This window comes from Lepisma saccharinum, chromosome 5 (genome assembly GCF_977018435.1).
Source record: "Lepisma saccharinum chromosome 5, izLepSacc3.1, whole genome shotgun sequence".
NCBI lineage: Eukaryota > Metazoa > Arthropoda > Insecta > Zygentoma > Lepismatidae > Lepisma > Lepisma saccharinum.
In genome coordinates, this window is record NC_139233.1 from 39,277,659 (window position 1) to 39,303,815 (window position 26,157).

The 26,157-nt window shown below is 38.3% G+C and overlaps 1 protein-coding gene across 2 annotated transcripts in view; it reads left to right on the forward strand.

Annotated features, from left to right (window-relative positions):
• nompC (no mechanoreceptor potential C) overlaps positions 1–26,157 on the forward strand; it is a 213,664-nt gene that overhangs the window by 83,275 nt on the left and 104,232 nt on the right. The window contains exons 3-4 of one of the 2 annotated variants that reach the window (XM_083122460.1): positions 14,228–14,329; positions 18,696–18,812. In XM_083122460.1, the coding sequence (XP_082978586.1) occupies positions 14,228–14,329; positions 18,696–18,812 (219 nt within the window). Of the gene's footprint in view, positions 1–14,227; positions 14,330–18,695; positions 18,813–23,301; positions 23,348–26,157 lie in introns of those variants that run through there. The other variant, XM_083122459.1, reaches the window with a different exon arrangement.

A 26,157-nucleotide genomic window follows, 5' to 3' on the forward strand; every position in this document is an offset into this window, starting at 1 on the left:
GCCGGATATGTGCATACAGCATAATTGCTAATGGCAATATTTCGAACAGAAGTTCCAAGTTCCAAGTTCATAGTTTTTCTTATGTTAATCTGAAGTAAAGATTTTTGAATTGTTCCCTATATTTTACCCACCTCTCTCTCTCTTTCTCTCTCCTTTTCCTTATCTCTTTCTCCTGTTTTCCTTTCATTTCCTTTACCCATTTCTCTTTCACTACCTGTCTTCCTAAGAGTATCTCTTTTTGCTCACACATTTGTCTTGTTCTTTCTTTCTCTCTCTGACTCCCCCTTTCTCTAGGCTTTATTTTCATTCTTCCTTTACAACTCTACCAGTCTCTGTCTTTGTCTGTTTGTGTCCGTCTTCTTCAGTCTTTCTGTTTCTTTGTTTGTTCCCTTGTCTTTTCCCCCTCTTCCATTTCTCCCTCTCCCTTCTTTTCTCTTTTCCTATTATCTTTCCGTCTATCTGTTTGTGCGATCTCCCTAGGAGTATCTCTTTCTGAGTACACATCTCTCGACGATATTTCCTCTTTTCAATCATGGCGTCCGTTTGTTAGTCTGTCTACCTTTCTCTCTTTCCCGGCGTGGATTTATACAGTTTGGGCCCTTAAACTATCCTTTGTTTTGGGCCCTGCCGACATTATTATTATTATTATTATTATTATTATTATTATTATTATTATCATCGATTGATTTGGTTTATTTTACTTTGCTTTTCTACTAATTTTGGATAATCGCGAAGATGGGGATGAGTGATGATATGATGAAAGTATGAATGAACACTCACAAACACCCATGCCCAGGCCGGGATTCGAAACTGGAATCCCTGGATATTGTTATTATTACTGACAGTTTTGATATCATGGGTACTTCTACACATCTGATTAAAAATTATTCATTAGTTTCAAGAAATAAGCAAGCAAAAGAACTTGACATGTTATTTTATTTTGTTACGTATTATCACAATATTATGGAATTTAATTGTCGATGGTCTTTGACACTTGGGCCCCTTCAGTGTTTCATTTTTGTGCGGCCCCCTGGACCTGCGAGCCTAGGATAGCCTAGTGGCAAATCCCCCTTGTCTCTTTCTGTCTGTCTTCTTATCTCTGCATTTATCTCTCTGTTTCTCCGTTTGTCTATCTTTTACACCATTCTATCTATCTCTATATGCTCCCACATCTTCCACACGCTTTTGTACCCTCTTCTTTCACACACACGAAGAATATGTACGTGCACTCTCTTGACATACTTCCACAATGACAACAGTAATAAAAACGCCATTTTTGAATCGTCGAGTCCCAGGTTCCCAATAAACAAGCTCTGGAGTTCTGTTCGTTGCTGAACAAACATAGTTCACTGTCCATGGCTACTCTCTTTGTTATTCATGCATATTATTCCGCTCTGATAAAGAACCTAATTAAACGGGATTTTCAATTTTCTCCCATTAATCCATCAAATATTGGTCGCGCATCAAGTTGCAGCCGTGCGTGGTGATGATTTCAAGCTGCGGGGTCTCCAATCTCTGAGAGACGATTCGCAATCTACAATGAAGTCATGGGATTGTAGCGCTAACTACAGTGAAATCCCGATTTAACGTTCCCTGCTTTTACATTAATTTCGGACTGTGAATTCTTCATCCTAGTCTCCTGCAAAAAAGGAATAGCAGATGTGGTAATGTGTGTGCCTATATACATATATACAGCGTGTTCCGTTCAAACCTCCCACATTTCAATTCATCATTGCTAAAAGGTTATGAAACTTAATGGAATGCGAGTGCTACTAGACGAAAGAGAAACTAAAAGAATTTTATTGCATGACCTCGCAGTTCACCGTTCTCTCACTATGCAGCGCCACAATCGCATAAAACACAATGGCGACTCCGCAGCAGCGCGCAATATGTATTCTGACATGCACGGACCAAATCAATAATTACAGTTCAAATAAATTACCGGAGAGAATATGGAGGTGAAGCACCTGATGAAAAACCATTATGCATGGTGTGCGAAGTTTGAACTTTGAACTGCTTGGACTCTTGGCGAAGTGATTTACGCAGGCTTCTCTGAAATCCCGCTCGAATTTCTTCCACCTTCTCCTCCGAAACACGTCGACGAGAACCTCCGGATTGTTTATTTAACACTTCCAGTCAACTTCGCACACCATGCCATAATGGTTTTCCCATCAGGTGCTTCACCTCCATATTCTGTCCTGTAATTTAAGAGGTCCCGGTTTCGATACCCGGTGGAGGCACATAGTGGTTCGCATCCCACTTTAAACTGTAGGTCCAGACCCGATTAGCCTTTCTGTGCATAAAGTGAACTTAAAACAACAATTCAATCAATCAATCAATCTCTCCGGTAATTTCTTGTCACTGTAATGATTGATTTGGTCTCTGCACACCAGAATACAGATTGCGCGCTGCTGCGGAGTCGCCATTGTGTTTTATGCGATTGTGGCGCTGCATAGTGAGAGAACGGTGAACTGCGAGGTCATGCAATAAAATTCTTTGAGTTTCTCTTTCGTCTAGTACCACTCGCATTCCATTTTGTTTCATAATATTTTAGAAATGATGAATTGAAATGTGGGAGGTTTGAACGGAACACGCTGTAATGGATTAGTTTATGTCGCTTCCCTTACCATTTCAGGTTAAGGCGACGATGAGAAGGAATGGTGAATTGATGAAACAGGTGAAATATCAAACATGATGGAATGCCATGTCTTAACCAAGATTTGAACCTAATATCCTTGATTTCGTGGCGATCTACACTGACAACTCCTTCAATGGGAATTCATAACTTATAGATATTTACTGTCGTTGGCTTCTCACTCTCACTGTTTATATCATAGGAGCTTACATTGGTGGGGAGGCATTTCCAACCCATCCTTTCCCCCTTTTATACACTTTCACGGAGGGCCAAATCCGGATGATTTTCTATCCGGATATCGAATATTTTTATATCCCAGTTTTCCGGATATCCTATAGCCGGATATTTGGATTATCCGAAATGTCCGGATATCCGATGTGTGCATTATCCAGACAGTTTTATCTCATGTCCGTTTTACGGGCTATCCACATATTCCTTTATTTGTCATGTTCGTATTTCAATGTACGTATTTTACAAATCCTTCATCAAATCAGTACTACTTGGATATCCGAATTAACCGGATATTCGTATTATCCGATACATCAGAAACGAAAGCGGATAATTTGAAATCCGGATATCCGTTATCCGATTTTGTAGCCGTCTCTATTTTTAAATTGAAGTATCTACGGTATTTGTGTAATCTCAATAAGTTTACACTTCCAGAGTTATAAGATTAAGCGGATCTTGCAGTGCCACTTTACATGTTCGTACTCGCTTACACACACAAACAAACATACACACACACACACTATAATCCTGTACGTCTCTTATTTCCCCTTTATAAATAATAAAGAAGGGAGACGTGGATTATATTATCGGCGCAGTGGAAGTTAATTATCATTCAGTAGGTAATTAATCTATTTAATGTAAAGCTTAATATTCATTCAACCTAAGAACAACATTTTAGTTTATTCAACAATAATAACCATGTATAATCTCCCCATTAAATTGTAGTAGTCCGTCCAATTAAAAAGTCAGTACGTATACACATATTAATGCCGCACACATATCAAGTGGGAACAACTATTCTCACTATTGATTTATTTGTGGCCTTTCTCTCTACGAGGCCTAGATGAACTCAATTTTCTCTCCCATCTATATGAAGTCATAAAGATATTCTCTGATAGCACGATAATTAAATATTTCTAAATAGCATTTCAACCTCTTTCATATGTCTTCTGGCGGAAGAATTACACGACAGTCGCAACCACGAATATCTGATATATGGCTGTAAATATATAGGATAAACATTTCCATCTCTCGTGGGCTCGCAGCAAGCAAGGCTTCTGCGAGCTAAACGTGAGCAGAACTTCTTTGCCTTACCGTAGTGTACACGCTGTGAAAGTCTAAGGGAGAATATACACCGAAGAGAGACGCGACATGCATGTGGCTTAGTTTATATATGTAACTATGTCTCTCTTCGGTGTGAATTCTCCCTAAGTGTTGCACGGAAACACCCCGTGTGTCGTGCTGGCGCGCTTGTCTCTGTACACACACACACACACACACAGACACACTAATATATATTTTAAGTGTGTAAATATGTATGTGAGGGCTTTCTCGCAGCCAAATGGATAGCGCTTTCGATTTTGGTAAAATCGATTCTGGGTTCGATTCCCTTTGTGAGCTCCCAAAATTTCAGTTTTCACCCAGCATCGGTAGAACAATTGGGGAGGTACTTGAAAAATAATGAGTAGCGGATCTTCAGTCTCGGAAGCCAGAAAACAGCGGCGATGGGACTCGATCCACGGACCATGCGTCACCCAATGAAAAGCCGCTTAGCATGCCCTGGTCTTAAGAGGGCTGTCGCGGCACGTGGCTTAGTTTATATAAGTATGTGAATCCCTAGCATACATGCATATTCCGCCATTCCGGATGCTTTTTGATCACTCCGTACAGATTCTAACAGCCCATATCAGACGTTTATATTTTAAAAATATTGATCATTGCGAGGATTCAATGAAAGCAATTTAGTACACAACTTGACACTGTCTGAACTTCAACTTTTCCTATAATGAACTTTACAAACAAATGAATGTTGATAATCAATTATGACGTCAATTTTTCTCACGTAACAAGGACAATTCAATTAACTACCTTATCTACATCTCCTCCCCATTCACATGCAAAAATTAAGCCATTGGCGTGACTATAATTGCTGTTTAAGTTAGCAATTAGCTAAGTGTGGTGGAAGCAATGGGTAATTCATGAGTTCATGCGAGTTAGAAATGTTTTCTAATTGAATTCTTCAGATTTTTTTGCATCTTTATCTGTCATGGGTATGTAGAAGAACGTCAGCGGCAACAAAGAACAGAAGGGCGAAACTATAAGGCACCATTAAGAGTCAAAGTTCAGTTTATAATTTTAAATAGCTTGCAAATGTGATGGAAGATTAATTGAGTCATATCTTGACGACTTTCTTGTCCCAAAAGGTTAGGAAAGAGAGGTAACAAAGAAAGGAAAATGAAGAATTAAGAGGAAAGAGAAGAGAGGGAACGAAAATACAAGAATCAACAAAGATTGGAAAATGAAGAAACATAGAGGAAAGATAAGCGAGGAGTGAGGACGAAAATACAAGAGGCAACAAAGAAATAGAAAAACAGAAGACAAAGAATGAGGAATAGATAGAAATAGGAAACAAAAAGGGAAAAGCATGTGACTGAAAGGAAGAAAAAAGATAGAGAAAATTTTAAAGTGAGAGAACACTAAGAGAAACAGAGTGAAGACAAGGAAAGAATAAGAAAGAGAGGAGAAGAAAAGTGAAAGGAGAGATATGCGGGACAAAGAGAAAATATAGATCGGAAGAGAAATAGAGGAGAGAGAGAGAAATAGGATGTAGTAAAAAGTGTGTGTGTTTTTCTGAAAGAGAGAAAGAGAGAGAGAGAGAGAGATTTGATGTTTTGTTACACCTTATGCGCATTAAGGCTAATCGGGACTGGACCTACAGTTTAGAGTGGGAAGTGAACCACTATGTGCCTCCACCGGGTATCGAACCCGGGACCCCTTGATTACAAGGCGACGAGAGAGAGAGAGAGAGATATTAAACGTAAGAGCTAAAGCAGATAAAGGGAAAGAGAGAATGGGGGAAAAGAAAAACAAAGACAAACAGAATGAAGACAAGTGAGAAGAGACGGGAGAAAGAACGAGAAGAATGAGAAAATACCGAGAAGAAGACTACAGACGGGAACAAATAAATTACTAGAAGCAGCGAAGACGGTAGGCTTTAAAGAACCGAATTCGTGTTGTGAAATGCGTCAGCAGGAGAAAAAGCATGCGTGCCGAGATCTTGCGGGAGAAAGGGAAGGGGGATTTGCGTATGAAATTGTTGCCAACTCTGCAACTACGTCGCTGGGTCCAGCGTCTAAAGAAATGGCTTGTACTTGGTTATTTACCGCCGCGTGTACTACTTCTGAACTTGAACTTAACCAACTTATTGCCTGTTAAAACAACCCTCTGACGTGGACAGACATTTCGTTACAAGATATTACAACTAAAGATTATGTTACGACTTTCTTATAGCGCTCTGCATTTTACATTAATGAGCGTGTGATCTAGTGTTGGATTCGAAATTTGTCTGGAATCCTGGTAAGTGTTTGTTTGCATTCGCCGACAACAATTAGTAATAATGTTACTTTCATTTCCGTCTGCTTGTAGCGCTGAATGTCAGTTAAGATTGTCTACCATTATATGGTAAGCTGCTTGCTGTAAACAGTCAGTACTTGGGTCCGCAGTTTAGTTTTGGAATAAAGTTTCGACATTGTGAGATAGCAACTTGGTTCATTCTGGCACCGAATAGGAATTGCAAGTTTAATAGAGTTCGAAGTGAATTTCTGTCTTTTTCCTTTTAAAGAAGGTAAAGAATATGATAATGGGACTGTACATAATAATTATGGTGTACTTACATACTACTTCGTTCAGTCTAGCCCCCTCCCCCTTCGTTCCCCAAAGAAGCTTCCGGCCAGCAACGTCCAGCATTTTCACTTATGAAATAAAGCAACTCTGATCTGAACCACTAAATGCCTCCACTTTGTATCGAACCCAGGCCTCCTTGAGTTGTTGTTGACTTGAGTTTTAAGTCCACTATATGCACAGACAGGCTAATTGGGACTGGACCTACAGTTTAAAGTGGGATCCTGGTATCGAACCCGGGACCTCTTGAGTACAAAGCGACAACATGAATCCTGGTAGGGATTATACCGAGACGGTCTTGTAACAAGAATAACACAAGACCCTCTGAGACTAGGAACGAGACATTCTTATGTTGGGATCAGTGTCCAAGTGCAGCAGCTTCTTTTTCTTTTTCTTCTTTTTTTTTCTTTTTCGTAGAGACAGAATAAGATACGATATACGAGAGTTAATAGTGATACGACCTCAATTAACCTTGGCAGTAAAGAAAGAGATTAAGCTTTTATTTTTTCCATCACTTTCTGAGAAGACTCGGGGCAGCCATAAATTTAAGGAGACTCTTATAACCCTGCCGTGGAAGGAGATTGGGCAGATTACCGTGACGTAGTAATATTGACTCGAAGAGGAACGTCACAGTCTCGTTAAAACATCATCCCTGGATTATACATATATATACACCAATCTTCATTATCCCAATACATTAGAATTCGATTCGGGTTCGCCCATCACTAATCTGTGGCGTTTTCTTTATAGCGCATCCTGCCCAAAAGGCAGAAAGTTGCAACCTTCACCACAATCTCCCAACCACCCCAATTATTAATGCTTTTTACTACGCTCACTTAAATTTGATTTTGATGGTCAATATACCCCTCCACCGATGGAAATTTCTGCATAAACTTTGTATCATTTCGATTTGCTATTCGTCACGGTGGACTCTCAGATAGTATAGTGGTTAACACTGTCTCTTTATAACCCAGGGACGTTATTATGCATTCATAATATAATTTTATTCCTGAAGGGGGCGTTATAATATTTCATGTTATGGTAGTATCTATATTTTGTAAAATAGATGGAATTAATAATGAGTCTAAGTATATATAGTGTCGCTAATATTATTGGAATTAATATTTTTACTGTTAATTTAAATATTTCATTTGGTGTAAGGCTTGATGCATAAATAAATAGAACTAATATTACACCTAAGAATACTAGGAATAATACATAACCAAGTCATGTGGACTTTGAGAATGTTGATATAGGTACAGTGTGAGTCACCTAAAATTACCATCGGAAATATTTCGTGAACAACAATGGATATTGAAAAACTGCTTTCGCAGATATATAGGTATGAGAGGGGCTCATGAAATTAGTTGACACAATATATTAAACTACGTAAGGAAGTACGATTTTCAACACAAACCTTAGTTTTTTTAAATGGAAACCCCATTTTATTTTTAGCTCATTTGAAAGTACGGAAAAATTCATTAAGAATGGCGTTTGTTGCATTGTAATATGTCAAGTAGTTCTCAGATAATTGTAACGTGAAGTTGAGCGTGAAGGTGCATTCCCACTATGCCTGTCGGCAGAGCCTTTATATACCGTTTTGCATACAGCCTGCATGCTTGTGCTGCATTTTTCTACACTCGCCATATATAAGTATCATCTCGGCCTTTTCAGAGTTTGAAAATACTATTTTCTCAGCAACAGTTCTGATGTAAGTACACTATCACAAACGTTTGGTTAAACAGTGTATCTTGCTTTATTTGATAAATTTTGTAAATCAAGAAAGAAAGAATGAAAAATGTATAAGGTGCAAAGTTTGATAGTTGAAAAACTTGACGAGAAGAGTTTATTGTTCCAATGTACTAAAAATTATGACGTAAATGAATGAACACCAAATAAAAATTAGAAAGATGTTAATGTACTAACGTTTATTATGTATGTAACTGATGGCATAATGTTTAAATTTTATACTTTTTAATTAACAAATATTTGTTAACTCAGATAGATGCATCAGAACCTTTTAGATATTTGAGAATTTACAAACTACATATTTTATTGTAATCCGCAGTTGTTGGAACGTAACAAATTTCCTAAGCACAGCACATAGTATCCAGAAGAGTAACATGTTTCTTACGATACACGAATGGCGTCAAAGGGGGATATGTATGTTACGAGACACGAATCAACTTGTAAGAATGTTTCTTTCAAGCGTAAACTTCACGTTACAATTACTTGAGAACTACTTGACGTATTACAATGTAACAAATGCCATTTTTATTATTTTTTTCCGTACTTTCAAATGAGCTGAAAATAAAATGGGGTTTCCATTTAAAAAAACTAAGTTTGTGTTGAAAATCGTACTTCCTTACGTAGTTTAATATATTGTGTCAACTAATTTCATGAGCCCCTCTCATACCTATATATCTGCGAAAGAAGTTTTTCAATATTCATTGTTGTTCACGAAATATTTCCGATGATAATTTAGGTAACTCAGCCGGGATAGTTAGGCAAGTCAGGTGGTGGTATATTGTACAGTAGTTCGTATGTATTTCAAATCGTACGGTCAGTCCGAATTAGCCTAGCACAGTAGATATATAACACAGACTTTAGCACAACATTCGTCACTTCCGTGGCAAATTAATATCTACGGATGGAAACACTGCGTAACGAACCGAGTTGAAATATGGACATCCAGTAACTTACCAGTGTGCGTCCTAACTTAATTATTTACCCTTGCTTCGATTTGACAAATCGTAAGGAAGTAAAGCAGGGGTCGTTAAGGTGGAACACTGAGCTGATAGCATACGTTCGCCATTTTCTATTTATCGCGCAAACAGATGCGGGTCATGCGAACATTCGCGCTCGCAATTTGCATCGACGCAAGCGACAAGTTCCGTTGCTATTTTTAAAGATGAAGGTAAAAATATTCAGCGCCTTACATTTAGTCTCTTGTTTTTATGTTGATCTGTCAGCGTGAAGGTTATATCTCACCTGGAGACTTACAAGTTGAGATTATGAAACGTGCATCCATATTTATAAAGTGCAGTAGTCCCTTCATGTGAATTTGAAAGTACCGCTAGTTGTTTCATATTTCCTACAATAGATGGCAGCTGAGATACTGCTACTGCTGCTGCCATCTATTTTGGGATTGTGTTACGGAGGCGAGACGAACGAGACTTGGTGCCTTCTCGTCTCATTAGGAAACGTATCTCGTTCTCGGCCTCGCTCGAGTTGAAACTCGTTCTCTAATCTCGACTGTCCTAGGAGTATGTGGAGCAAGCGAATGAAAACAAGCGCTCTCCTCAATTAGTGACTCGAGAGGGAAGGGAATTGCATGGGAAGGGGGGGAACGAGATTGCAGCTACCAGCCGTTTGCATCGGCGGGCACTGCTTTTCTCTCCCCGCTCTCTTTTAACCTTTCTCTACCGTTATGCGTGGCGCTGCCCCACAGACTCCCGGGACATATTGTACCAGGTGGTTATAATTAAAGTGACGGTGTTCAGAGTGGTACAGCACGGGCTGTAATGAGAGTAGCAGTCTGAAACTTCGTAAATATGCTAATGAAGCAATGCGCTCGCGAATTATGCAAAAAAAAAAAAAAAAAAAAAAATAGTTCCAATTCTCGCCACCAGGGTAAAAATGGCGCCGTAAGCAGTCAAAACTTGGTATAGTTACAGGAAAAACACTATAAATCGCAGAAAACAATACTCTTCGTAATAAAATATCGCTACAATTTCACTATTCGAATTACATGAACATTACTAAAGGAAAAAGCAACAAGCGTCAGCAACCACAACCAGGGAGCTCACACAATGGTTAGGCAATGTCACCGACTTTGACGACAGAGTTACGGAAAATTCCACGTTTTGACTACTTACAGCGCCATTTTTTACCCTGGTGGCGAGAATTGAAACTATTTTTTTTTTTTTGCATAATTCGCGAGCGCATTGCTTCATTAGCATATCTATGAAGTTTCAGACTGCTACTCTCATTACAGCCCGTGCTGTACCACTCTGAACACCGTCACTTTAATTATAACCACCTGGTACATAAATGTTCAAAGGCATTTTTTAAAAAAAGTTGACAAAGATTGGTTCATCAAAGAGAATAACTTATATGCAATTCATCCGATTTTACTACTGCAACGTTACAAACGAAAAAATATATGTGGCCATTTACAATCGAATGAATAATTTTGATTTACCCTTACAAATAAACTGGCAATTTTTTATGATATGCTTGAATAATAATAATAATGAAACCAAACCATTTTGTGTGTGTGTGTGTGTGTGTGTGTGTGTGTGTGTGTGTGTGTGTGTGTGTGTGTGTGCGCGCGCGCGCACCTTTTGAGTGGTTATCACAGCGAACTAACTCCACATTAACACTAAAAGCAATTGGCTGTCGCCACCACTTTTGTTGAAACCTCAGTTGCATATTTTTTTGTAATGTGTGTGTGTATCTTTTTACATTATACTTTAATGAAGTTTCGAACTAGATTACACTCTGGGACATTAAGTGTAAATTTCGTCTCGATTTTACACCTTGTCGTCTCGTTCGCAACTCGACAAATTCAGAAAAGACCGGTCTCGTGATTTCCCTCTTGAGACGCAAATGTGTTTAAGCTACTAGAGACAAACCCGTCCTTCTGTCAACATATCTTCAACAAACAGCTTGACAAACATAAAATTTGCCGATCGAGAGCATAAGTTCACTTTAATATATGCACAGACGTGGCATACACGAAAGTGGTGTTGAGCATGTCAACCAACTTATATCTTATTACGCCATAGTTTTGTCTGAAAAAAAAATAGATCCATGTGCAAGCCACTTTATCACACTTAACAGAATTCAACTGCCAGGAGATCTAAAACAGGAAGAATAAATGTAGAATATAATCAAAATTTAGAAAACTATATGTAACACATTTATAGAATTCTTCGTTCTTTAATTTAAACCAGAATATGTAAAAATCGGTCAACTGGTTCCCGAGATGATGAGCTTGAAGACGTTGGCTCCTAAAAATTCAACATGGTGTCGTATTTCAAGATGGCTCAATTCAAAATGTGGGAACAAACGAACGATGTAGATACCATGCGCTTTATTGTTCGCTAACAGGACTTACTAATTATCTGGCACGCCATTTATTTCTTTTAATGCGTGTCTGATTACTAGACCTCGATTTTTAGGTCCTAAAATATGCTCTAAAATTCCCAAAATAGATTTAAAAAATCCTAAAATAGATTCTAAAAATCCTAAAATAGATTCTAAAAATCCTAAAATAGATTCTAAAAGTCTTAAATTAGGCGAGAAAAATCCTGAAGTAAGTTCCAAAAGAAACTTAAAATGCTTCAAAATTCCTGAATAATACTGATTTGGTACATTTTCGAAAACAAAATTTCAACTGAACCTTAAGAAATTTTAATACCTATATGTAACAACCAAATATTAATTTTCTAACCAAATTTTCATTTGCATACATTATTTTCAAAATTATCCATGAATTATTGAAATCCTATATATGTAGTGTTAGCAAAAGTTACTTGATGATCTGAAGAATGAATTAAGTATCTATGATTTGCTGCACAATACAAGGGTGGCTAGTCACTGGGAATTCCTTGAATTCCGGAAATTGTCCAACTTTTATTAATCCAAATCTCATTGAATTTGTACATATTTATAAATGCCCTGACGCTTTTCACAGTTTAGCATTTATTTTTATCGAAGAAGGAAAGGAAAAGAAATCTGCGTGGAAAATAAAGGGAGGAAAATCGACAGAAAATATGTTTCAAACACGAGAAAATGCCTCTGTGTGACATAGAAATCCTGAAAAACCTTAAAATATATATAAAAACCTAAAAAAGGTTTCACTTAGGCGCATAAACCTAAAATAGGTTTTAACAAGCAAAATAGGTTATTTTAGGCACTATAAAACTTCGTCAGTTGTTTCGTTTTTGCTGACTCAACTTGTTATTTCCTATTTACCTGCATAGGAAAAAAAATAGGATAAAAAACTAAAATCCGAGGTCTACACATGTCTGGTTACACATGTATGGATTCGAAGTGCTGAGTATCGATCCGCGAGCCTTAGGTTCTAGACCTTTTCTATAATGCCCTCATTGCTTGCTTACAAGCTCTTTGTGCTGATCGTAAATCAAGGATCACACCATCAGTTCTTTGTGTTCCATCGCATGTCTGACAAGATTCTCGGTGCACCAGCAAAGCCAAAGGGCTTCGTACAGATTTGGTATACACCATCAATCACTCAGTTGCGCTGAGAGACTTGTGTATAATGGTGTTTTGACGTGACTTTGATTTATGTACATACTGTTGTAAGGACCGACATTAATACGCAACACGTGTGCAAATAACACACGATTTTTCCCCTCGCATCAAGGTTAATGGCAAATTTTGGTGGCGACAATCAAGCAACCATTATAGGGATGTATCTGCATACGGACAAATGAAGATCGATTGATCGATTCTCATACATGGGCATGGTTTAGACTTGAAATTGGGACAGAGAGAGAGAGAGAGAGAATAAGAATATGAGAAAGGGGAAGAAGGGAAAGAGAGAGAGAGAGAGAGAGAGAGAGAGAGAATAAGAATATGAGAAAGTGGAATAGGGGAGAAAGAGAGAGAGAGAGAGAATAAGAATATGAGAAAGGGGAAGAAGGGAAAGAGAGAGAGAGAGAGAGAGAGAGAGAGAATAAGAATATGAGAAAGTGGAAGAGGAGAGAAAGAGAGAGAGAGAGAATAAGAATATGAGAAAGTGGAAGAGGGGAGAAAGAGAGAGAGAGAGAGGGAGAGAATAAGAATATGAGAAAGGGGAAGAGGGGAGAAAGAGAGAAAGATGAAGATGAATGGGGAAAAAGTCAGAGAGATAGAGAGTGGCCGAGGGAAGAAGATGGAAATATAATCATATAAAGGAAGCGAGAAGAAAGAGTGAGCGAGAGAGGAGATGGAATTGAGATGTTAACAGGCAAAGGGAACAAGAGAGCAAGAAATAAAACTAGAACAATTAAAGAGAGCCAGACTTGATTTGATTGATTTGTTGTTTTAAGTCCACTTTATGCACAAAAACGCTAATAGGGACTGGACTTACAGTTTAAAGTGGGATCCGAACCACTATGTGCCTCCACCGGGTATCGAACCCGTGATCCCTTCATTGCAAGGCGACGCTACCACTGCACAATCCGGGAGGCCTAAAGAGAGCCAGGCACACACACACAAGCTTACAGAGAGGGGTGGGGGATATTATGGTTAGTATGTGTCTGTGACGTTGACCATCTCGTTCTACATTTCCACCTCGCCTTTGACGTCTAAAATGAAACTATCACTCTGAAACGACGTCTAATATAAGAACGAACCTAGTGGTTTAGTGGACGACAGCTAAAATAAAGACCAACTAAATCCACGAGAGAAGGTAGTTAATCCGCCATTATCGTGGTATAGGGTAAACTAACCAGTAGTTTCTGTTTTTCATGCATTCGAGCTTATATATGAACCTTAAACATCATCTCGTCTTCTGGCCATTGAAATTTTATGATTAAGGTTTCATAAATTTATACTGTCATATTATTGGTATTATCATCTATGTTTTATGTCGGGTAGCACTTACTTTTAATTCATAGCAATTGTTTTGTGTGTATGAAATTAATTTGATCTTGTTTGCTTATTTTGCAGGACAATTTGAACGCCTTGCACATAGCAGCTACAAGTTCGAGAGAGGATGTTGTGAAGCTAATTCTGTCAAAAAAGAATGCCGATGTCTATGCAACAGGAGGAGTAAGTACATGGTTGTTCACAATGTTTGCATTTACAGTGTTTATTGTTATAGAACTTCAAATAATTCCTTAAGGAAGACTATCTAATAACGTTCTGGTAACAACCAACAAAAGGGCAGAAGATGGATTCAGACTACTTAAAGTAACTGGCTCGAGCCAAGTAATATTGGAGAAGTTAAAGTATTTGTTATTTTTGTAAACGCAAATCCTAAATTGTTATTATAACAAAAATGGTTGTAACTATATTATCAAAAATAAGAAAGTGATAATTCTTGTTTACGTATCTAAGAAAATAATGTAAATTAAGATTTAGAACAAGTCGAGTGTTCCCACCTGGTTTAATTATTTTTGATAGTTTATATGAGGAGGTATCAAAAAGTTTTGCTTGTTGAGTGTTCTGTGGAATTTTTCCAAACTGGTTTTGAGGGCTGGATAAAACGCTGGCCAAAATGCATCAAGCGTGATGGGAACTATGTATAAGGGTAACTCTGAGTAGAGGACACTACAGGCAAACTATATGTATGTTCATTGTTTCAATCTTTCCATTATTAAAAAAATTATACTTCAACAGGCAAAACTTTTTGATACCCCCTCGTATTATTTGATTTTATGTATTTTTATTTGTAATTGTAATGTGATATCCCTTCAGGTTTACTTTAATTATATTCTTTATTATAAGAGAAGTTTCAAAGAGAGAGAGAGTCCCAGGTTCGATACCCGGTGGAGGCACATAGTGGTTCGGATCCCACTTTAAACTGTAGGTCCAGTCCCAATTAGCCTTACTGTGCATAAAGTGGACTCAAAACACCAAATCAATCAAAGGAGAGAGAGAGAGAGAGAGAGAGAGAGAGAGAGAGAGAGAGAGAGAGAGAGAAAGGAATTAAGAAAGGAAGATAATATCTATATTATAGAAAGACAAGAGAGAAAAATTTAGCCACAGAGAGGAAGACAGAAATTAAAATATATACACGATAGGTAGGTAGGTAGATAGATAGAAGGACACGAACAGACATAGATAGAAAAAGTGGTAGGAACGGGAGAGATATATATCTAGTCAGAGAGAAAACGTCTCTCTTTCCACACAAACACACAGAGAAGAAACGATGAATGTGATTACGCTATGAATAACCTTAACCCTTAAGGGAATACTGCTGTTTAACCCCCTTCCCACCCTTACAATTTTTTGCCCGCAGAAACACCAATGGGTAAAAGAGTTAATGAATATGTTTCCCGGAGGTCACACAAAGCATATATCCGCTCTTAATAGGCCTAGCTCTTATCGGAGCTCTATGGTGCTTCAGCATTAATGCATTTCATTGGAAATTTGTGCCTAGATTCAGATCGCTAATGAGAGTATCCACGTGTACGGTGCAAGTGTACTCCGTGCAAGTGACTTTCACTTACACTATGCTGACATTGGATTCGGTTACGGCCAAACTATTACTTTTCCGTTTTCGGCAGACGCGGTACTCACATGGCATCTGGATAATCGTCAGTGTGCTGGTAGAGTTTGACATGCTGCATTGGAAAATACCCTGTGGAAAATAAATATCGGAGAGGGTGATCGGAATGCTTTAATGAGATTTTGGGAAATTTTTATTATTCGTACACATTTTTTATATGAAGAAATATCCTTAGTGCATTGCAGTCCCCCTGTTATTTTTGTTTCCTGGCTTCTGATTGTAATATCTCTTGATGGTTCGTAAGTAAAACATTTATTGTCCACTGTTGTCACCAAAAACAACGCAAGACGCCACTAGCGTACGCAGAAGGGGAGCTGATGGGGCTACAGCCCCTCTAGAAATTTTGAGAAAAATTAAAATTTTCAAATGAAAATTCGTTAAGAACACGAAAAAAGAAAATATGTAATGTTAACCCCCTTAAAATGACTCCCGGTTACCACCTGTTCTTGAGCACAATTTTAATAGAGTATAAGGTTCCAAACACACGAAATATTTATTATGTATTCCGCCCCCCTAGAACGAAACTATGTACTATCTACCTTTGCAATACCAGCCCCTCTCCAAATAAATCCTACGCACGCCATTGCAAGACGCCAAGTGTAAAAAGCAGTCCCGTGGCGTCCTAGCCAGAAGTGAGCTTCGGTCCCTTGCCTCCTTCCTCCCTCCGCACTACCAAGCAGCGACTTTATGTGTGTCCTTGAATATTTGCTTCTTATGTCATGTTCATTTACATCCTACAAATGTTGAAATGAGGAAACAAAGGAAAAACCCTTAAAATTAATATAGGTTATAATTAGGTCTCGTTAGTTGAGGAAAAATCTTTTTTTTTTTTAGTGTCCGAAGACGAGGCCCAACATAATATATATTCATTTTGGGTCATTGTAGGCCAGAAAAAGGTGGGTTTTATTTGTCCTTTTTTGCCTTTTTCGGCTTATTGGTCCCTTTTTACCCTTTTTTAGGTCTTAACGCCTTTTTTTTCTTCAACTTCACCCTCTTTCGACTACGTTTTTACTGCCCATTCTCAATTCGAATCATCATCAGTTCACCACTTCTTAAACATCCTTTCTGTAGTAAAGAAATAAAAAAAGAAAGAAATGTATTTGAACCATCCCTGAAACGAGAGAAAATCATTTTTGGACGACTGAAGCAGGTACGGTACAAGGTCCTTTAACCGTAACTTGTCTGGAAGGTCGCGCTGCAAGTGGCAACTGTCTCTTGTTTTGAAGGTTTCAGCTTTTTCGCACTGTGTGCTCCATACCACCAGAATTTTGTATTTCTTTATTCATTAAATATGGAATTAAAACTGAAGTTATTAATTAATTTGGATCACATTTATACGTCTTTTTTTCCGTTTTTTGGTCCTTTTTTGACATTTTTAGGTTTTTTATAGGTCTTTCTTTTGGCAATGTGTAGGTCTTCAAATTCCGAGCCCTAGTTATAATATTTAAAGATTCGAGATTTCCATATCTGATTCACATAAAGTTTGGCATATTTAAGAATATTTCAGTTATGTCAGTGTCTGAAGAACATCTTTAAAAACGTACTGTTAGTACTAATTTCAGAAACCGAAAATTTCAGCAGTGCCTTGCCAGAATATAAGCCTACAAGTGAAACAAAAAAAACGGTTAAGAATAATAATTAGAATTAGAATTTAACTTTCCTTGTTTTGAATGAAGCAAATCGTCAATTATCTTATCAAAATTTACCATTTTTGTAATTTTTCAATTGAAAATATTGAGAGATTATTTAGCCTCTCCTGGCCAATTAACGATCTCAGATAATTATTTATTCCCCGTCGCATATTCTGCGGTAGAAGTTACCATTGAAAATTTTCTATTAAAATCCACTTATCGCCGTAGAGTTAGGCAACACACACAACGCCTCGCAGGGTATTTCAGGATCTAGGTAGCTCATTTTTATTGCCTGTGATTGTACGTGCAAATAAATGAGCAACATTATGATCATAAACTGTATTTCAAATGTGTGTTTGTATATTAGTGGCAAAGAAATGGTAAGAACTGTTATGAATGTTTATTACATGTTAACATGCTTGTATAAACGTGCGTATAAGCTTACACACTGACACAAGTATGTAAGAGTTACAAGACAGAGCGAGAGTGAGAAATGGGGAAATCAATGTGTACAGAAGGAGAGAGAAAGAGAAAAATGGTAACTGATACGTCAAAAATATGGGAGAGAGAGAGAGACAGATTAAGTGAGACAGAGAAAGAAGTTAAACGCACATATACATATATGTATGTATGCATGTATGTGTGTGTGTTTTACTTCTTCTTTCTCGCATTCGCTGCATGTTTCAATTAATTTCTCTCTCTCTGTCGTATCACTTAATAACTTTAATCTTGCCTCTCTTCTCCTGTATACATTTACTTCTCTCTGTCTTTATTTTGGCATCTCTTAATCTCTCTTCTTTTCTATCTATCCTCTATCCTCTATCTTTTCTGTGCTTCTTTACTACTCTTTCTTTTATTCTCTCGTTTTTACTGGGTATGTCTTAATATCTATTTCCCTCTTTCTTTTTCTGTGTTTTCTCACACTACTTCTATATTACTCTTCGTGTGAGTCTTTACTCCCAATTTCTCTCCCTCTCTTTGTGTGTTTCCTGCTCTCTCTCTCTCTCTCTCCCCTTGTGAACGGTTTACATCTCTCTTCTCCTCACCAGGACTATAGTGGTTTGAGAATGAAGGAAATCATTTATTAATTTCCATTGTGAAAAGAATAAATATTCAATTATTCTCTCATCTTTTTCATTACTTTATAATCCGTCCTCATCGTCACGTGATCCTTGAGACGTTACTAGAACCGGAAAAACATACTTTGTTATAGATATTAGTAAACAGTGTAAAAATGACCATTTTGAAATAAAGGCGTATACTTCAATTTCAGAAAAAGGTCCAGACTCCTGTTCACATGGTGTCGAGTCGACAGACGGGAACTGCTACCAGTATTCTAAGATGTCTTCTCAACGCGTCCAACAAGGACATTCGCCTACGCACAGATGCGGTAAGCTGCACTACATTCCCTATTAATTACCTAACCTTCTGGTATTCATAAAACTGAAGGAAACATGTGACGCATGATTGTTGATTTTTTTTTATTAATATAAAATGCATTTAGATCTGATAGTAATAATGTGTATGCACAATACCTCCATAGAAAGAATTGTGGAAGGACGACTTTTTCTACACTGGTCTAGTAACGGCTACATTCACAATCAGGAACTGCGCAAACGATCTCTTTCTTTCTGTTGTAGCTTTCTGTGTAAATTAGTTACAAAATTATTTATATTTTCCTTGATATTAATGCTTCTGTCTCGTTTAACATTCTATTATCTATTTTGGTTATATTTCCGCCTATATTGCGAAAGAATGCTGTAGGTTTCAGAACATTATTTGCTTGTACACAGGGTTATTTTGTTTATTATCGCTCGTTTTGTTGTGTTTGTGTTGGCAATGGCTGTTACAACAAGGCTTGCCAACTTTAAGGAATACGAACGATTCCGGGAGCTTTTCTCTACAGCCTCCAAACCCTATAGATTAAATGTTCGGAAAGACTTATTTCCTGAATATCAGCTGTTACCTGTTTGTGGTCTTGCTACTGTAAATGCAAAATCGAATCAACTTGATCAAAACAACCTTCAGTTGCTCCCGCACTGTAATAAACCTTATTTACCAAGGGAAAGTAAACTGCCCTTGCCCCCCAGTTTTGGAACCCATTCACCGCCACTGCAACCTATCAACCACAATGTGCAAGTAAACAAAACAAAATCAATATACTGATACAGATTCCTCTGAAGCAGACCTGTAGCAAGAATTGATATCCGGGGCGGGGGGAGGCTCACGGGTTATCAGTGGGGGATTTGAAAACCAAGTCCATTTTTCAAAAGTTTAACAGTATTAAATGGGGGTAAATTATGTGCATGTGAGTGGGTGTCATTAAGCTAATATAAAATATAAAATTTAGAAATATCATACAAATAAATATTTCAGTCTTTTTTCTACACCTTCTAAAACACCTGAAGTGTTAATTCATTGTTACTGACATCATCCCTTACTACACACTCCCTACTACTTTTGTTGGGACAGATATTTTTTATATCATTGAAGAAAATATGTACAATATTAAATCATAGTGCCTACCGTACATTCCACCCCCGGCCGAAGAAAAAAATAAACCTGTTATCCTATGACGCAGATGTGGAATGAATGTGGATGATGTCGCCAAACTCACAGATTTCTGTCTAAACGGGATGCCAAAACAGGGGCAGCAAAGGTGCAGATAAAGAAGCTCCACTATGAACTTTTCTAAAGTCTAGAAAATGTTCTAAATACTTGCTGCTACTTAGACATAAACAAGATAAAGCTGCTGTTCATGTTCTGTGAATTTATGCCTCACCAAGTTGTGAGCAAAATAATAGCTACTGTATACATTTTCATAGTGGCCGCGGTGGCTCAGTCGGTAACGCGTCTGACTACCATGCTAAAGGTCCCGGGTTCGATCCCCGGCCGGTTCAAATCCGGGAAATTTTCTAACGATGGAAGCGGCCCCGGCGTCCACCCAGCGTCGAATAACATGGGTACCTGGGGGAAACCCTGGGGGGTAAAGGCGGTCAGGGGCGTGATGCTGATCACATCACCCCACTCACGACCGGATGAAGAAAGTGTGGGGCGTTACCTTCATGGCGTGGTGCTATGCACAGGGGAAAACTTTACCTTTTTTGTACATTTTCATTTTTTCACTGCAAAACAAATTAGAATACAAAATAGTTTTACCTAATGTCAAGAGGGCAGAAGTGAGTGCGAGGGAGGGGGGCTGAGTCCTCCTGGCCCCTGCATGGCTACGGGCCTGTTCTGAGGCCGTAATACTATAACAGAATTCCTGAAAATAAATACCTAAATTTATTTTTACCAAAAACTAAATTGAAAAATTAGCATTTGAAACGCACTTAATCTCACTGTAACATACTACGACTAGAGCTATGGATCTAATGAAGCAAAACTGGGTGGAGGGAAATAGAGAAATCTAAAGACTTTGACGCAACAATGCCTTTGTTTTAGTTTTTTGTAGCTCTTTGTGTATGGTTCAACAATGAGTATAAACTTCATATTTCTCTCCCTCCCATTTACTTAAACAATGACTCATTTGTCACGATCTTCATAATAATATTGTGAAGTTTAATTGTTTGGTTGGCAAGAACAAATTTCTTCGCTCGGCAAATGCATACCGAAACAGAATAAGAAGGTAATAAAAATATAATAATACAAACTCTCATAATTCAGGGTGATGACAAAGTTTGTCCGGGGGACCGGGAGAGGAATTCGATTCGGGGAGACTCGGGGCCCTTCCGGGAAGGTTAGCAAGCGTAGTTAGAACTCGTAACATCCTCTGTTATGTATTATGCATGTGACATTACTATGTGTGAAACTTCAATCCTGTTTCTGCAGCTGGCGATTTTCAGAGAACCTGTTTCCTTGTTTGTTCCACTATTTTGTCACTGGGCTCGTTCAGTTAGCGCATGCGCATATTGCGCCAATGTTCGCGACTAAACGAGACTGACTGCATCGAATGCATGGCAAAACCCGATATATCAGTGTTTCTCAACTTCCAGGGCGCGGCCCAGTACCGGGCTCTGGCGTCAATTATACCGGGCCGATAGAGGTTCTCCTGAAGTTTGTGACTTGCAGCCCGATCTGGCAACCACCTGGAAAGATATGATATTCCTTCGGATTTCCACTGCTATAAATTTGGAGGTTGACGGACGGACACTACCGTCAATTTAGTTTTCGCAGCAATTTTCATTAATAAATATATTTACTTAGAAATATTCTGATTAATTGGAATTTGTCCGGTGTCCAAAATGGAACATGCCAATGAAAATCAGCGCTTAGCAAATTAATTTAATCATATTGGCCTGAGCAAACTAAAAGATTTAATAACATCCGGTCGTTGTCGACTAATTTAAACCTATACATAATCAAACTACTATATATGATTATGCCATAATTTACTTATTAATATTAAATTTTAACGTTACATGTTAGTTTAATGTATAAAGTTAACAAAGCTATTTACGAGTAAAATTGTTGGTATCCGGTCATCGACTTTTAAAAAACGAATTTACCGGAACGCAGGCTTACAAAGATTAAGAACCACTCCGCTATATTCTAAAAACGAGCATATAATATGATAAGAGTACTAATTATAATGTAAGTTATGTTTCCATCAAAATAAATACATAGTATGTTTTCGATAAAACAAGAGTGGCTCAGCTCCGCATCTCTAGATTCCAGATCATGGCACCGCCCTTGCTATTAACCTTCTAGCAGAATTGTGGAAGGATTTTACGTCGTGTAGGAACAGGAAGGTTGTTTGGTAGGAGAAGTTATCAAGAGAGAACCCATGGCGTTCTCGCAAATGCTAGAATTCATGAAAAAATGTTTCTTCAAATTAAAAAGGGTACACTTAAAAGTTGCCTGGAGAAATGATGCTCCAAGACCGTTAGTTATAGTTACCATACCGTAAAAAGTTTACTATGACAATATTTAAAACATTAACGACTATTACATAATTCTAACTTAATGAAATTTTCAAAGATTCATTTGATTTTTATTTAGCGCCGCTTTTCTGTCACTGCGACGATGAAGATGAGTGATGATATGTTGAATTTAATTAAGGGACACTTACACTCACGTGATTCAACTACAATTTATAATAATTATCTACCCTTATACATGATAAAATGTTCATTAAAAAAAAGACTGTTGCGTCATGTTTTTGTAAATTACCAGGTAAGCTGTTAAACTTTAACTGCAGAATATTCGAAGTTTCACGGTAACTTTTAACAGCTTTGATTGTTTGGTTTCTGATGGGCTTTTTCGTGACTTGTGCTATCTGATTAAGACGGTTGGTACTTATAAAAGAAGTGTGTGCAGATAATGGACTGTAACTTCGACATTAGGCTTTAAGCAGTTCTTCTTTATAATTGCTTAGGTTTCCAAAGCACCTTTATGACAGCGATATGTGTACTGTGGATGAATAAGTCATGTGATGGTAAACCGAAACGACAAAGACATCGATTTATGTATTTTTATTTGGTTTGGTTGTTGATCCTCTGCTCCACTTTCATGGTACAATGTACTTCCATTAAGAATTTCGATTCCATGTGCAAGTGCGTTTTGAGTGCGATTAATAGCAGAGATTGGTCGACGCTTAGTCATCAAAAGGGGAGTGTGACACTCTCTACGTACCAGAGGTATTCGGACGCTTGGTTTGTCACGATGAGGAAGGCTCCCAGGACATGCCAAACGTGCGTCGATAAAGAGCGGGAAAGAGAGGAAGAGGATGATGAGTTTCAGCCGGTGCCGAAGGATGAGGCAAAGGAAACGCCGGAGACAGAATCGCCCAAGAAATCTCGGAAGGAGACAGCGTCGCCCAAGAAGTCTCCAAAAGCTCCTCTTAAGATGAGGAGGCAGAAGACCGACATCTTGCCACCCATAAGGCCTGGGGCCGCCATCAAGAGAACCGTAAGAGGAAACAAGGTAAATGGAAATATTCCGTTTGTGCTTCTCTCCACCTTACAGCATAAGAATAAAGTATAAAAGTTATCACTGAAAAAACTGTGGTGCTATAGCAACACAGACTATAGTCCAGGAGGTCCACATCATTTTCGTCAAGGCTTAACCACAGTAGTGTTAAACTGGTGTTGGTTACAGACATTTTTCTGTGGTATTTTAACGACACTGAGACTACCTTCTGGGACTACCGCCTGTGTCACTTTAACAGCATTTTTTTTACAGTGCGTCCTTTGACATCGCCCATTGCGTTGTCCAAAGCTTGGTTTCGGTACATTTAATGTCATCTTGAAGCGTGTTGACAGATTTCGTTCAAAGACAGTTAGTTCCAAGCAATATACCTGTTGTAGAAAAGGGGTTTAAAACATGACCCTTTTCGAACACACCCGGAATATCAATCTCTCTTCCATGTAGCACACTCTGGGCTGCATTTTGCACACTATCGAAGCTAGACGCCTGGGCCTGCAACCAGGATAATCCTGTGCAGGAATTGTGTCGTGTATATATGTTTGCTATTGTCTCTTCATCATTTTCATCTTCTCACCATTCATCCTCTCATTTGCGATTAGCCAAAAGTGGTAGAAAAGCGAATGAAATAAAATACATCAATCAACCGCCCTCAAAACATTCATTCCCTGTCTGCTGTAAGAACGAAGCCTATGTAAGCAAATGCACGTTGCTTCTCAGAAATCCCATTGGTTGTTCCAGTGGCAGTTTTGCAGGGATCTAGAGCGTAAGAATACAGTTAATGTCATATAGCCATACCATTCGACCTGGCTGTATTGAAGTTATGGGATCTTATATTATGAGCTGTACAGAAATAACACCACAATGTTAAGAAGTTACCGCTGGTCTCCGTGGGGTTGTGGTTAGCACAGCGCGCTACATCGCCAGGAGTCCCGGTTTCTTTGAAAGTGTACCTTCTTCAATTTCATCATACCATCTTCGCGATTATCCAAAATTGGCAGAAATGCAAAGTAAAATAAACCAAATCAACAATGTTAGAAGTCACCGAAGCATTTACAATATTTTACAGTTAAAATTTAATTTACAAACTTATGTTTTTTATTTAAATTTCATTATTTTATCGTGCATAAAATAAAGATAATGATTATAAATTACATTAGCATGCACTATAAATATGTTTTAATAAACTGAAACATAAAAATTATGTTAATTAGGGTAACTATGAATTGGCTGTTAATACTTCAAAAACGTTCATGGTGGTAGTTTTATGGTAGTTGAATGGTAGCGTAAGTTGATTGTGTTAGTGTTTCTCCAGTCATTTTTTACAGTGAAGAACTAACACACAGGAAAGACATTTTCTTAGAAGTCTCTATTGCTGTCACAAAACTGGTGATACCCCCCTTCAGATCACCTTCCCTCCTAAACAAACAAAGGCTTTTGAATTACCAAATTGAGGCGTAAGTGAAGTCTAAACTGTCAGTGTCTTTAGTTTCTTAAGTTCCTAAAAAAATTCTTTGAAAATATATCGATTATGGTTATCGAAGATTACGAGTTACGCCCTGTCCTTAGCATGGATGTTCCTTTGCGAGTGTTCCCTTACCAGTTTCATCAAATTCATGGTTCATCCTCATCACAGCGATTAGCTTACCAATGCCACGTATATTTTTTAAAAATACAAACGTCAAATGTGCAAAAGATGGAAAGGTTTTTACTGATGTCAGTTCGTGCTCTAGACCTCGTGATCGATGCATATCATATGGTGCACAACCATCAGAGGGTTTCCCCAATGAACGCCACGGCAGCAAAGCCTTTTGAGGGTAAGGACGTGCCAAGCGGGTTTTCCGTTGTATGATTACGTGGTCAGCGCATCGAGTCTCAACTCCAGTGTTACCTGGCTTTCTAAGCCAGGTAATTTCCCGATTGTCTTCGCGTACGTGGCTTAACCGAAGTCTATAGGATGGAGAGTGCATGCTATGAGTTCTTTGCTAGGCTCTGCCACATTTCTAAATTCGTTCCCGGCATGGATAAGGGGCATTTCTCCCTTCTGAAAGTTTTGAGTCCATTATGCTCAGATAGGCTAATCAAGACTCGATCTACAGTTTAAATTGGATGGTACTGTATCTCCACTGTTGATTGAACCATAGGCGTAATTTAACCCAAATTTTGCGTTTTTTTAAAAAATTTAGAAGTTAATGTACTTTTGTTAACCTCCTGGACCCGAGCAGCGATATAATGAGTAATTTTCATGGTTTCACAAATGCAATAGTTAGCAAAATAGTCCTGGATGATATCTTTATGGTGCAGAAAAAAATTCGATTCTGCCCCCTGTCTTCGAAATTTAAGCCCCAAAGTTCGACTCTGCTCTCCCCCCCACCAAAGTTAGGTCCCAAGTTACGCCCATGGTTCGAACTATCATGGGACCTCTTTGTTACAAGCTGGTAGTGTGTGTCTGTGTATCATCCCCGATAATAAAGTGTTTAATGTCTCCTTGAAATCAAGGATCCGATCCCAAGTTCGATTCTCAGTGTGGACACATTCCAGAATTTCTCGTTAAAACCACACCGGATTTTTAAAAAGAAGAACGCTGCTACAATTTCGTACCAAATAACAACCCACTTTCCTGCCGTCCTCATTGAAGTTAGAATTTTTTAAAGAGCCGACACATTTCAAAATTTAAATTACGCAGAATGATGAAATACCCATAAGAACCGTACGCACTGCTACCTTTTACGGCCGATCAATCCCCGTCACCGTCACGTGATTGTTCGTCCTTCTTCCGGTTGGTTATCCAACCCTTAGGCTGGATCCCG